The sequence below is a fragment of the Sander lucioperca genome, chromosome 17 (genome assembly GCF_008315115.2).
Source record: "Sander lucioperca isolate FBNREF2018 chromosome 17, SLUC_FBN_1.2, whole genome shotgun sequence".
NCBI lineage: Eukaryota > Metazoa > Chordata > Actinopteri > Perciformes > Percidae > Sander > Sander lucioperca.
Genome location: NC_050189.1, coordinates 13978314 through 13992388, shown reverse-complemented (window position 1 = coordinate 13992388; position 14075 = coordinate 13978314). Strand labels below are relative to the sequence as shown.

The 14075-nt window shown below is 40.1% G+C and overlaps 1 protein-coding gene across 3 annotated transcripts; it reads right to left on the bottom strand.

Moving 5' to 3' along the window:
• Positions 1 to 13: 13 nt before the first annotated feature.
• On the bottom strand, positions 14 to 12120 carry capgb (capping protein (actin filament), gelsolin-like b). 3 transcript variants are annotated; one of them, XM_031298430.2, is made up of 10 exons: positions 11904 to 12029; positions 11484 to 11544; positions 6722 to 6915; positions 4064 to 4218; positions 3100 to 3258; positions 2786 to 2935; positions 2196 to 2282; positions 1960 to 2092; positions 509 to 600; positions 256 to 323 (listed from the first exon to the last, which is right to left on the bottom strand). In XM_031298430.2, exons 3-10 carry the CDS (start codon positions 6912 to 6914, stop codon positions 258 to 260), a joined length of 1035 nt encoding a protein of 344 aa, XP_031154290.1. In that variant the 5' UTR covers position 6915; positions 11484 to 11544; positions 11904 to 12029; the 3' UTR covers positions 256 to 257. The 3 variants fall into 3 exon arrangements, with proteins under 3 accessions (XP_031154288.1, XP_031154290.1, XP_031154289.1); XM_031298428.1 differs by lacking the exons at positions 11484 to 11544; positions 11904 to 12029 and adding an exon at positions 9708 to 9785 and having other exon boundaries at positions 14 to 323; XM_031298429.2 differs by lacking the exon at positions 11484 to 11544 and having other exon boundaries at positions 11904 to 12120.
• Positions 12121 to 14075: the final 1955 nt, after the last annotated feature.

Here is a 14075-nt window from a genome sequence, read left to right as displayed (position 1 = left end):
AAATCCAAACTCATTTACTTTAAAATCTTAATAACCTCAACAGAAGAAACTTGTTTGCATTTATAAAAGTGGCATCACATCTCTTTACCAATTTCAAAACAAGCTTCAGCGTGCTGTGTCAGCACGGTACCTTACAAATATGTACATAAATGTAAATGCATATAAAAAATGTATTTTGTATCAGATGCTGTCCATTTTCAGATATACAGCTTCTTCTTTTTGCGTGCAGGATTTGTCAAATGTTCCGATGAAATGTTTTAGTTCCAGTTCTTGAAGAACTGCTTGAAGATGATGGTCTCCTTCCCCTGTGGCAGTATCTCCACCTGCAGCACAACACACAGAAACTTTACGTATTGTATACATAACGATGTTACAGTAAATGTACTGAGGTGATTAACTAGATCATCAATCATACCAAGTGGTTGTGTAAAGGCTGCAGAAGCCAGAGCTGGTGACATGCAAATAGTTGGAGAGCAACTAAAATAACATTTACAGGAAGTGTGAGTACCTGTGTTTTCATCCTGGGGTACTTCATTTGTTCGATGAAGTTATCCGCCATCTGTAGGGCCACCTGCTTCTCCTCAGCATTTGCTCCGTTACCTGACAATCAATGACTCACATAAGTACTGGCAGTTTAGGAGCTATAGCATATTGCTAATTTCATCTAATATAGATTGACAATTTAGTTGTATCCTCAGTAGCACAACAGTCTCTCCTTCTGGTGCCCACAGGAGAAAAAAACTACAGCAGTGTGAGTGTAAAAATAATATTGTATACGTAGTACGTACACACATACATACAAATGGGATTAAGTGATTTAAATAAGTAAAACAATAGTGAAATACTAGTTCAGTATAATCCACAGTACTGCCAGGGCTGTTCCCAGGATATTAATATAAGGACATTAAGGACATGACTACACCCTTCTAACCACAAACCAAAAAGCTTAAATCTCTTTTTAAATATTAATATTTTATATTTTATTAACTACGTCAACTGTTCAATTAGTTATTACCCTACATGGAGGTGTAAAATGTGCTCATCCAAACCGCTAGGAATGGCAGGCTTAATTATGGAGGCCTAATTTAGTTTAGTTGCTTACACTGTTTTATCTGTATTCCACTGTGAGAGTTGAGTGTTTTTTTCTCGTGCTGCATTATTTTTGCTTTGGAATTAACGTCTACCAGAAAATAAACTCTGAAAATATGTATTCTTTGAACACATTATTGTAATAATTATTTTTCATTAATGCTACAGTGCGTAGTTTCTGTCGCCGCCATGAGGAATTCTAAGTAATGACAACAAAACTGTGGGCACGTCCACATGATACAAGCCTTACGTGATTACGCACGTGCCCCCACCCCTCCTCCACGCAATTGCTAGTAGCCAAGAAGGACACGGAGGATTAAAAAAAACATGATGGACTCTTCAATAGAGGTCATTATCTTCACTCGAGTTTCTGTGCGTGAAAGTCGCCGGACGACACAATCTTCTGAACATAGTCATACTGAGAAATACAGAGAGAGTTGTATGGAGCTGATTAGCAACTCATTTGGCAATGGCTTGAATGTAATGGTTCATTAGTATAAAAAAGTTACGCACTAAAGCTTTAAGATATTAACAGAGACAGCAGCTTATTTTAAGTTATTTCTGACACTGTGCAGAATTGAATTTTTAAAATTAAAACGTACAATGAATCAGATGTGGACAGTGTGGGACTGTACAGCAACTATAAATAATGCTGGTGTTCTTTAAGAAACACTCCTACTCCACATTTCCAAATGCATCCTGGGACTCACCTCCCTGTGAAAACTGTTGACCGTTATTTTTCACAATGCACATTAAAATTTCATCCAATTAGATACCGAATATCACTGGTATGTAGCAACTATCACTTTCCTCAGTATGCATTTCAGGCAGCACGAGTTTGCTGGTTCGGGGTCAAAAGTATTTCCCCACCTTTCCAGACGAAGATCTTTCCGTTGGCGCCGTTATCCAGAATGAAGCAGTCGTCACGAACCAGCAGATCCTTGGCAAACGGGCTCTTCTCTGACACTTTGGTCATCGTCATGGAACCTGTCGCATTAGACACCTGAGGAGTAAACGTACATCGTTTTATGCATTGCTTCAGAGGCAGATGTAAATGTTAGTTTGATGTGTCTGTGCAGTTGTAAAAGCTTTGCAGATGAAGTTACCTTGTAGAGGGAGGCAGAGTTGGAAGCGTCTGCTTTGCTGTCCTCTTCTGGTGTGCTCTCTGCCAGTTGAGGCATCTGTCCCAGGACCTGCTCAGCAACAAGACAGGAAGCTCGGATGCTAATTATGAAACTACAGGCAGCAGACAGTTAGCTTAGCTTAGCATAAAAACTGAAAAGAAAGGGAAACCGCTAACCTGGCTCTGTCCAAAAGTAACTAAATCTGCCTACCATCCCCTCTAAAGCTCACTTATTAACATTACAGCATACAACCATGAGGGTGGTGCATTTCCTAAAATGTTAAACTGTTCCTTTAAAATGATTTGGCCTCTAAGTAGAATTATTATTTTTTTTTTAAAGATTATTTTTTGGGGCTTTTCCCTTTATTCAATAGTGGCAGTGGATAGACAGGAAAGGGGGAGAGAAAGAGAGGGGATGACACGCAGCGAAGGGCCGCAGGTCGGATTTGAACCCGGGCCGCTGCCAAGGACTCAGCCTACATGGGGCTACATGGGGCGCACGCTCTTACTGGGTGAGCTAGAGGTCGCCCAAGTAGAGTTCTTTTTAATTACGTAATAAAAGTGTGCATTTACCTTGAGCATCTCCTCCGGTTCCTCCCCTTCATTGCTGTCGACAATTCGGGCTTTACCGTGTCTCTCTGTGTCACGAATCAGCGAGGCGATCTCACGCACCTTCTGCTTCTCAAAGATGTTGGCCTGCGACCCGATCCACGACACAATGATCTGCAGGGCAATGAAACAACATGAGGTCACACCATAATCATATTCACCTCATGCAATTTACAGTTTAAGATTCACAACAAACTTTTTATTCGGGATTGCAGCAGTATTCGGAGTACTTAGGTCTACTGCATTATGGCAGCTGGATTTACAGTTTGTGTCCTCACCTCTCCGAGGTCTAGGATGAAGCAGTCTCCTTTGTTGAAGCTGCTCCAGGACAGCTCCACCTCCTTGGCACGGATATTGCGTTTCCCTTTGATCTGGTACAACCTCTGCACTGCCGCGGAGCCCTGAGGCCTCCTGAAGCCCGACTCCACACCACCCACCTGTGAGAGATATTCATGCTTTCACATCCTGGTTTGTTTTAACGACTTGGTGCCTGTGCTAATCGAGTGGCATGGATGAACTTTGGCCATGATATCCAGGGTGCTGTAGAGTGATAGAAGGGATTCACCCAGCAATAAAAAGATGGTTTATAAAATGAGAGATATGTCTAAAGACAATGTATTTCGTTTCTCATTTATGATTGAAAATGTACTGTGCAAGTTTAATTGACATTGCAAGTGAAGTATACATGTAAAATGTCTTGCATGTGTAATATGATTGGTACACATCCAATTAATCAATTCAAATTAATTGCCATAGTCAAGGCAAAGCTGCAGATGACATTCGTCTACAGACAAGCCTACAATTAAAATTAAACATATGAAGAGTTTCATTTCTAATAATACATTTTTATGTATTATCCAATTTACTTTTTAAAATGCTATTTATGTGTCTTTAAAGTTGCATTGTGATTATTTTCTATCTTGTCTTAATGGCCTTTTATGTCTTACAAAAACATAAACATTAGAAATATTAAAAAATGAATAATGAATGAATATTTTTCCTGGGTTTAAGGAGCATATCTTTTAAGGAAAATTCTATTTTACTTCTAATTGGTACCAAATTATATCACTTTCCAGGATATTGTCTTGAAAAATTATTAAGAAGTTACTAATCCATGAAATAAAGCATTTCTGAAAGATTAGATTTTGCTTGACAGTAGAGATATTTGTCCTGCGGATTTCTCTCGTTTCCTTGGCATTTAAAGCATCTGGACATCCACGATCAGGTCTGTCCCTTCCTCACCTTGTAGCTGACTCCTCTGGGGAAGAGAGCCATGAACTCTGGGGACTCGTAGCCCTGGACCTGCCTGTGCTGAATGGGGTCACCGCTCAGAAAGTTGTCCAGCTGCGTGGCCAGCATGGCACACGCCACCTGCTCGTCCCTAGACGACTTCTCACCTACAACAGAGAAGGGATTGGTAAGAAAGGAAAGAACTACATTTGGGCTGTTAAGCGTACATTACTTTTTGTTCATCGTTTGAGTTATTCTTTTCTATAAACCTAATCTGACACACTCCCTCATGGATGAATGTACAAAAAGGTCAAACCAAGATATTTTCTCCTACTCTGATCCCTGATAAAGACTTACAAAAAGGTCAAAACCATGTACTTGTTCATTTATACATGACTAAAAGCTGTACAACAAAATGATGGAGACCGCGTGATGCATTGTTTTAATGATACAATCTCAAGAAAAGTGCTGGAAAATAATGGTAATTGGACCTTGAGTTGGGAATGTTTTGTCAAACAAAACAAAGTGAAGCCAAAAACTATGCAATTCTTTCCAAAGTAGAGCTGAAGGATAGAGTTAGGCAGCGGGGAAAGAGAAAGGAAAGAACATAGAAATGCAGTAGAAGTGTAAGAACACATAAGAAAAGCATTAGGAAATGAGGCAAGAAAGGTTAACATGCCACAATGAGGAACAGAGTCGCTGGCAGAGGTGATGTGTCACGGAGACAAAGATGATGAGCAAACTGTGTGTCGGTCAGCAGACGCACAAAGACAACACAGGGGTTATCAATCGTAAACAGGTGGAGGGGGGAGGGAGGCTTCAGAGAGACGGATGCTTGAGCACAGAGAGCCCTCTCCAAGCTGTGACAATCAGCTTAGTGTTACCCAAGCACCGGATACATGCTGGAAACAACAGCCACATTTGAGTACTGTAACAGTCCTGCATTTTTAATGGGCTACCGCTCAAAAACCATCCCAGTTTCCCTTGGGACTTCTTTCTCTCTCTCTCTCTCTTATCATCCCTCCATCCCTCTTCATGCAGCCTCTCTCCTCACACAATGATGCAGCAGGTCAATGCTGTGTCTCGTGTCATTCATACTAGTGGGAGGGTTATTAGCTTTTCAACTGCAGCACAGGGCCTAGTGTGTAGTAAGCACAGGACAATAAACTCTTTAAGTCAGGACTACACGTTTAAGTGTCAAGGTCTTGACTTGTGTCTCTCCTGGCTTTCTAAAGACGACTGTCCTGCTCCAATAAGCAGCAGAGTTGTCTTACACTAATGTGGACATTTTCAGGAATTGTGTTACAGTATGTGTAACATCATGTTGCATTCCATGTTGTAGTGTACACGTCTTTTAACCAGTGTTGCCCTTGGATAGAGTTTCTATCTTTTACTTTTATCATCAGGCTCAGACAGAATTTCTTTTTTTTTTCAACCAAACTGAATTGCTATTTTATTTTACTTAATTTTTCAGTCTGACATTGTGTTCATGTTTTTCATTTTCTATGAGTTTTGTTTGTTTTGCCCTAACCAAATCAATAGAAAGTGGCATATCCAGCCTGACGATGTTTTTTACTAGACATGGCAGCTGTAGTAGCAGTTGATCGAAGAAATTTGCAGATTTAAGAGATGTTATTTCTGTATGTCGACTTACAACAACCGGGACCGCTGTGTCAGTCTTATTGACAGTTGTTGCCAGTGGTGTAGTCTAATGTATTGTAGTGGGTATGCTATACTGTATATGTATGGGCCTATATATATATGGGCCAGAATGGGCCTTTTGGGGGTCTGGGTGTCCTCCCCCAGGCAAATTTTGACCGTCAAAGACTTCATTTCCTGCATTCTGACACACTTTTATGCACCAATTTACAGTGGAAATACCTTTATTTAGCCTATGCAAAGAAAAAACTAAACACAGATGAGAATTCAAAATATATCAAAATTCTAATGGAAAGTATGTTGTTACGTGCCATTGCACATTTTTAAGTGGGTATATGGAAATTCTTGAGCTTTCTTAGTGGGTATACTGCGTATACCTGCGTGTCACGTAGACTACACCACTGGTTGTTGCTATTTTTAAGGCAAATTTCTGTTGTAATTTGTTTGGCTGTGGTCTGGGACGAGGATATCCCCCTGAATTCTGATTGGCTTGGTTGCTTTGCAAATGAGGAAACAGTCTGAGCTCACTGAGGTAGACTAAGCACAACACCAGATCTATTTAAATAACTGAAAAGAATTGTTACTATAGGCTGCAATTTATAGGTCTGGAAATGGTCTAATTTAATGTTTTATTCCTATTATGTCCGCTTTGTTGATTTAGATAATCTCTTCTCTTACTCAAAAATATTCCATCTCCCCATTCAGCTCTTATTCGGTTTTATTAGTGTTTAATGCTCCGAGGAAATAGTATTCTGCCTGCTTTTTCTTTGATAAATAAATGAAGCTGACTTGATTAAATAGCAGTCGTCTGACATTACTGATTGATTTTCTCCTGAAAGGAGATGCCATCATTATAAATGTGGCACCTACTCAGACTCACAAGAAGTGTACAAACATCTTTAGTCTTGAGTCAGATTGCATAGCTGCATGGTACATAACCCTATTGTGTAGTGCACTTTTTTTTCTTCAATGGCATAAACACATTATTTAACCCAGATGTTTCTCTCTTACCTATCCACATGTGGAGGTCTGATCCAGACTGACCACGGTTCTCCAGCACCAGATAGGAGTCCCCATTATAGAAGGCTCCCACCTCGGAGGGATCCAGCAGCACTGCCTTCATCTTCTCCACCCTCCATACTCGGAGGCCCGGCTCGCGGATCTCTGGACCAAACTGACCTGGTGCTGGCTGGAAGTGGAGCATACTGCAGGGAGAGAATGAGATGAATAGAACAGTAAGACAGAGAACAAACTTTTCCGTAAATAGTGGGAAACAGTCACCACAGACTGACAAGTGGGATTTTTACAATGGATAACAGTCAAATGGCGCTTTGAGTCATACTCAGTTTACAAAATCCCCTCCCACAGAAGGGGAAGAGGTTGGCTGAAACAGGAAGCGTAAATACATGGAGTTGTGTCACTGACAAGTGGGAATGGGTGGTTTTGGTCAAAGAAGTAAGGAGAAGTAAAAGCAGAAATCATGCCCGCAAGATAGTTTAAAATGAAGGAAGTACCAAACTTGTCATGTTTAGAAGACAAGTTTCCATTTCTTGACATTTTAACAGAGCTTGACTGTTCTCCACATTGACTCAAATGTTGAGTAAAATTTGACTGGAAGACCAGAGCTCAACACAGATGCCTCCAAACCACAAGACTGAGTGGAGGGAGTGGTTAGTGTGATGAGCGCTATAACGCTTAGACTTGACACAACATCAGAGGTTGCTTTGCTGCTTAACATAAGATATACTTTATTGTCTCCGAAGGGAAATTTGTTTTGGACTCTGTCCACTTTTCAAAGACAACACAAAATACAGAAAATCATCTCTCAGCAATACTCTCATGCAACACAAAACATGCTCTCATATACATTAAACAGGTACGTATATAGTAAGCACATTAACTCCTCCTTTCAGTGGCAGTTTTTAAATTGAACAACCCTGTCGGCTGCATTCTCCGCAATAAGTGTAGCACAGCCCTTGCACAACCACTTTAATGCAACACAAGACCAAGCAGGCCACACTAAGCAGGCCACACTGTAAAATGGCCTTTATACACAACAATAGTAGCGTCACAAAAGCAGGTGTGGCTATATGCAAGCTAGAACATGTCAAAGGGTGAGAATGAGCCATGGGTTTCGTTGAGTCACTCTAATGTACACCTCTCTCTGTCTTAGTTTTCCCCCCACTATGTCACAAAGTAAAACATATTTTTATATAAAACATGTAAAAATATATTTACATTTTTATATTTAAGTGTGTCACCCAACTACACCTGTCTCTTCCTGTCTGTTCTTGCCTTGCTATATTTTGCACAACTAAAAGAAAGTGAGGTTTGTATAGAGACGAGTTACCGCTACCTTTCATTTCCTTTTTCTCTCTCACGCTGTCCCACAATAATGTTTTGTGGCAACAGATGCCAAAACTGAGATACATTTATTTTTATTATTGATTCATCTCAAGATTATATTTGTTATTTAAAGGCTTAATGGTTTAGTTAATAACATTTAAGAAAATACACACATTATATGTATGTATGTATGTATGTATGTATGTATGTATGTATGTATGTATGTATGTATATATATTAGGAACACCAGTGCCTGTTTGACATTTATGCTTGGTTTGATGACTAAACAATAATCACAATTTTAACTTAAAGAAAACCCTAACTTAAGTTCCACTTACTAGCTGTTTCCAGAGCTTTCAACTTCCATCTCATGGTCTTCCTCAGCAGATGGAGCTCTTGAGTTAAGTTATGTAATAAACTAAAGTATGCTCAGTTGTCAGATAACTTCCTGTCACATGATTAATGATTAACTAAGCTATATTCACTGAGGAAGACCATAAGATGCAGTTGAAAGCTCCAAAAAAAAGTTTCTTAGCTCAAGAATTAACTTTTAATCATAAACTTATGTTTTGCTTATTTTTTTAGGTAACTTAGGCCACTTGATTAACTAAGCTATTCATATCTACTACTAAATAACAGACTAATCTGTGGCCCTTGAGTTAAGATTTTAAGTTGCAAGTTCAAGAATGAACTTTTTCCTTATTTTCGACCAACCGATTAAGCGACTTGATGATTTAAGAAAAAAACTTCATTGGTTTCGTAAAATCCAGTATTCAATTCTAAGATATCTGATGCAATATATTAAGTGTTACATATTTGTAACATATTTGCAGTGTCCTGCTTCTACGGATAACCACAAGGCATTTCCTGGATGATTACACAATTAAAACCTTATCAAACCCATGTTGCAACTGAATCAAGTACTTTATGCTGAGGCTCCTCTCTTCTGATAAGAACAGCCCTGCAGCTTGAGAGGGGGGTTGTTACATTTTCAAACTAATCTCTGGCAGCATTACACATCAACATAAATATCACAGTGTTAAAATAAACATCAATATAATATGGGTGGAGCATTTACTGCACTTGTTTCTTTTCTAGAAAACTATTATATAAGTCAGCAATTTGTTTTAATTGGCTGCTAGATCGGCTCCAGGAAGCATCATAAGTGATAGAGGACTGGACAACATGAGTAGTGATTGGAGTCGACTGTGGACACTGATCCAACATGTAAGAGACTGCCACCAACTCTATTATCTGTCACTCATTAGGCAGCAAAACCGTTGAAACTATTAGCACTAACTGTCAGCATTGTGGTCATTGTGGTCAACAGAATGTCAGCAGGAGCTACGCCCCTTTCTGTTTTGGCTGTTGTTTTAAGTTTGAAAGATTGTTTTACGACTCTCCACTCCTGTTATCTAATAACTAAGCTAATACTTTGGTCAATTAACTGACCAAAACAAGCCAGATAGAGAGGGTGACAATGCAGCAGAGTGAATATTTGAACACATAAAATGGTAGCGTAGAGGAGGTAAAGGAGCGAGGACAGAGAGAAAGGGCCTGAGGTAGCACATGCAGGGGCCCTGAGTTAAGGTTACAGTGCTTAGACAGCCAGTAAGTAAGGAGGTAGAGAAAAAGGCCCGATCCACTTAACTGTAGGATCTCCTCTGGTACCTCCGGCATGCTGTCTGACTCCGGCTCCATTCTGCGTGTCCACTGGAGTGTGTGTGTGTGTGTGTGTGTGTGTGTGTGTGTGTGTGTGTGTGTGTGTGTGTGTGTGTGTGTGTGTGTGTGTGTGTGACCCAGTGTTCGTGTGTGTGGTTGTAAGGGATCGAGAGGTCTGGCGAGGACCAGTGTTTGTGCTCACCTGGCCTGGTTAGCTTATATGCGGGAGGTAACTAGAGCCTGTGTGATGAAAGCCTACCTGCGGCCTGTGGATAGGACGCCGCGTGTGGGGGGAGTAGAGTCGGGTTCCTGGTTCCTGGCTAAAGCTAAACACCATGTGGATAATTACTGGGAGAGCAGACTGCTGGCTCTTCCATCTGTCCACTCTTCCCTTCTCCTCTGACTCTAGCTCTTCCTTTACCCTGTATACCCTCATTCTACATGAAGGGAAACAAACACAGCAACAGAGTTGGTGGAAGTAGTCGCTAATTTTAGGCCCCCAACATGCTCACAAAGTGACTCCCATCCCCTTTTATCATTCCCATGCCACCATCATTCCTCTTTCATTTATGAAGAAGTATCAGCAAGAGCAAATACGAGCCCGTAGGCCTCTCCGATTCAACAGGGAGAAGTCCTGTTTACTTTCTGCATAGACAGACTCATAGTTTGAGCAATTCTACGGCGTGTATCAGCATGACATTCTCCTGGTTAAATCATTAGTATAAAAGATAAAAAATTGCATTAGAAAATATCTGGTTATTCAATTCAAAATCCCCCCAAAAAAACATAAAAACGTAAAGTGATAACTACAACTCCCAAGGTGCATGCATCCCAGTAAAAATAAACATACAATCACAGAGCTTAAAAGCACACTACAGGAGAGTGGAAGCTAATGATTATGCTGTTAAGAAAACTAATCACACAACACAATCTGCAGCATAAAGTAATTCACAGTCACATTCTGGGTCAATCTTGTACCAATTCAGCAACTATGACCATGGCCATGTTTTTGTTCTCGCTACAGCTGTGATTCGTGCCTCTGACTACTTCGCCTTAAAACCTCAATGCAGACCTCAAATAGGAACACTGATAACTGATGACCAGAGCTTGAGAAAGACCTACTCCGTTTATCCTTTTAATACGGTTATGAAGAAGTGACTCTTCTCTCCATGTTGTTGCCGCTACCCATCTATTGTAATTTTTAAAGTTAATTTTCAGGAATTATTTTGTTTCCTCTGCCCAGACAGACCATCTCTAGGATATCTAGTCATTAACATCGGGGAGAAACAATGAAAGAAAATAAGTAAGGAATACATTTCAAAAGTGAGTCTTGATAATGTTGCCAACGGAGGCGTTAAAAGATAGAATCTTGACCTTTTGGCCTGGGCTACTGGAGTGGTCAGTGGTGTCTGGTTAGGTGGAGGAGACATGGAGATCAGAGGGGTTCAGATGGAAACACAGGGTCACAGCTACAGGGGTGACTGACTCAATCAGTCATTCATGCGTTGATAACCAGACAGAAATATGAGAGCAGACAGTATGCAGGCGGACAGAGCAGCAGGCGTGGAGAGATCTGAGAGCAATCTGTCAATTGATGAGTGTATACAGTGTGTGTGTTTGCATCTGTATAGCTGTGTGCGCTGTACGTTTATGAGACTGAAATCGAGACAGAGTGATGCAGATGGGGAGAAACTGAAAGAACAAAGAGGAAGGAGAAAGGAAATAAAGTTTAATATGAATGTTAAGTCATTCTAATCAAGCTTACTTTTCTCAACTTAGTCCCAAGTTCTGAGGCTGTTACGGCCACTTTGACACCCCACCCATTGCTGCAAAGAAGACCAGGATGATGTGAAGGAAGTGAGACGGGTACACACTGGGTGGTTTCCCCCATTGATAACAGAAAAGGTGGAGCAGAGAATAAGCCATGGGTTTGAATGAAAAGATAGATTTCTGAGAGACTTGAGTCTCGCTGAAGTTAAACTAAAGATTCATTGTCCCGTTTTGAGATTCCTCAGCTGATTTCAGGAGAAGGAATGTGATGAGCAAACAGGGAAAGAAGTGTTTGGGAGGAAACGTGAAGAAAAAAAAAAAGCTTCAGGGTTAAAGACAGAGGAAAATAAGTAAAAAGACAAAGAAAGAACAGAGTAGATTGTACTGCAAAAATAAAGTTCAGGTTAAAACATACCTTAAAGAGTGAGTTGGCAGTGGGACACAACACGTCTGAGCAGAGAGTGGAGAGGAATGGCAGTCATGCAAGAAGTAACACGTCCCTAAACACACAAATTCTCTCTCTCACACACAAGACATTTCCTGCCTCTGTCTCTGGCAGTCTTAGCCCAGCCCACTGACTTTACCACAAAAGCAAAAAGTGCGGAAACTTGATTGAATCAGGGCGTACAGTGGAGGGAGAAAATGCAAACTAGGCCTACTTAACAAGTTCATTGTCCATCTGATGAAACAGCTCATTTTCAATCTGATTATTACTTAAACTTTATTATACTTTCTTTACGAAATACAAAAATTAGATACAAAAACACAAAATCACAAAAACATGTTTATTCCCAACATCCCACCCTCAGCATTTTAGTACCACTAACTTGCATATTATTGCTCTGAATTTCTTTCTAGTCTCCTTTTACATAATGTTTAACACAAACACATAAAAAATATCACTTTTTATAAACTCTCCTAACAACTGCCCTGTCATTAATGACTCAATGTCACGATGTCCACAGTTGGTAAGTATCACCACAGCAACCGATCCAAACACACCTAGTAGTCATACATGGATTCCCCCAGTCAAACACGCCCATGTGTGTAGGAAGCACAGGACAGCCTCAGATTATATGAGAGTGAAACCTGGGATTCATCATTTCCACAGGTGAAGATTACCATCCTGAAGGTTTCAGATCACTGTCAACAAGTTGAAGGAGCTGATGGGATTACATTCCACTGGAGTTGTACCTCGTACGTTTTCATGTGAAAAATAATGTACTAAGTACCACTCAACCAACTGGATTTCATTGGATAATCAAAGTAAAAGTTTTACGGTATAAGAAAATCCACAAACTTTTTAAAGGTGCTGTAGGTAGGATTGCGAAGATCCAGGAAGCCAAAAAATTTGAACAACAACAACTTCTCAGTCCCTCCCCCCTTTCTGCTAAAACCCCAAACATTTTTAGGTAATCAATTTCCATAACGGTTTTAAGTAGACAGATCATGTTATTTGAAAACAGTAAATTACTGTTTCTTTTATAGAAGCTCTATTTAACCCTTTGGTGAGTAGGTCATTACTGACTCATGTTGTGCAGCTAAACATTGTTTAAACCCACACAACCAGAGATCCAAAACTTTCCAAAGATAGCACATACAGTATGTGAAGCTATGGGTGAGTGAAATACTACAGTCTAGTATAAATCCAGTATAAATATCATATAGCATTAATGAAGAGCTGAAACAAGCACATGTCACACAGTGTGAAATAAGGTGAGTTTCCCAACAGGAGAACTGTATGCCATACCAAAGATCCTCTTTGTATAACCGTCTCTGGCCATACCTACTTTGTGGCCTCTTCCGGGGAAACAAACACCATGGTGAGGTCCAAACCGTTCTGTGCATGTGGCAGAGCCCTCTCTCCATCTGGTGGTCAGGGATGGCAATGCAAAGATGCTTTGCTACCTGCTGGAGAGGGGAGATGGCACAAACAATGGAGATGGAACTAAAACAATATTAAGACGTGAAAAATTGTGCGGTTTTTGGAAGTAAAATGACTGATTAGACAAAGTAGCCTAACAGCCCTACGGTCTGCACACAAATCTGCTCATAACCTGATTTTTAAGGCTTTTTATATTAGAACTATACTGTCGGTCCAGTTGAGTATAGTGGGTATGTTTTTCTCATCCTTGTAGATGTAATTCTCCTCTTGTCTTTGTTACTTGCACAATCCATTTCAGGCAAAGTATCCTTCCTAATCCCTTTTAGGGTTCAAGAGCCCTTAGGACTGTTGCAAACAAATACTATATTAGTGGTGTGGTAAGTACAGTAATATTTAATTTACAGTACAGTTTAAAGTACAGTTTTGCTAATGTTAAGGCATCTGTTTAATGCTCTATGTGCTCACTCAATATGCTTACAGCCATGGTCAGAGATTTACAAGAGATAAACAGTTAGCTTGAGCTAGCTATAGTTTGGCTGAGTTTGTAAGGTGACTAAGGTCAATTAGTGATTGACAATTAATAAAAATTACAGCGTCAACTCTCCATATTGTACCTGTAAATTCAATTTCCAAAATGAGAGGACCTCCATGACAAACTAGCCTGTTTTTTTGTTTTTTACGTCTTTTTCATCAGATAAATTA

Excerpts from the sequence above, each read along its gene's own strand:
- capgb (XM_031298428.1), bottom strand. The coding sequence starts at position 9,757 with ATGGAGCCGGAGTCAGACAGCATGCCGGAGGTACCAGAGGAGATCCTA. Across the intron at positions 2,093-2,195 it reads ACTCTGCCTCCCTCTACAAG|GTGTCTAATGCGACAGGTTC; the intron begins GTAACTTCATCT and ends TTTACTCCTCAG. Across the intron at positions 601-1,959 it reads AAAGATCTTCGTCTGGAAAG|GTAACGGAGCAAATGCTGAG; the intron begins GTGGGGAAATAC and ends ATTGATTGTCAG.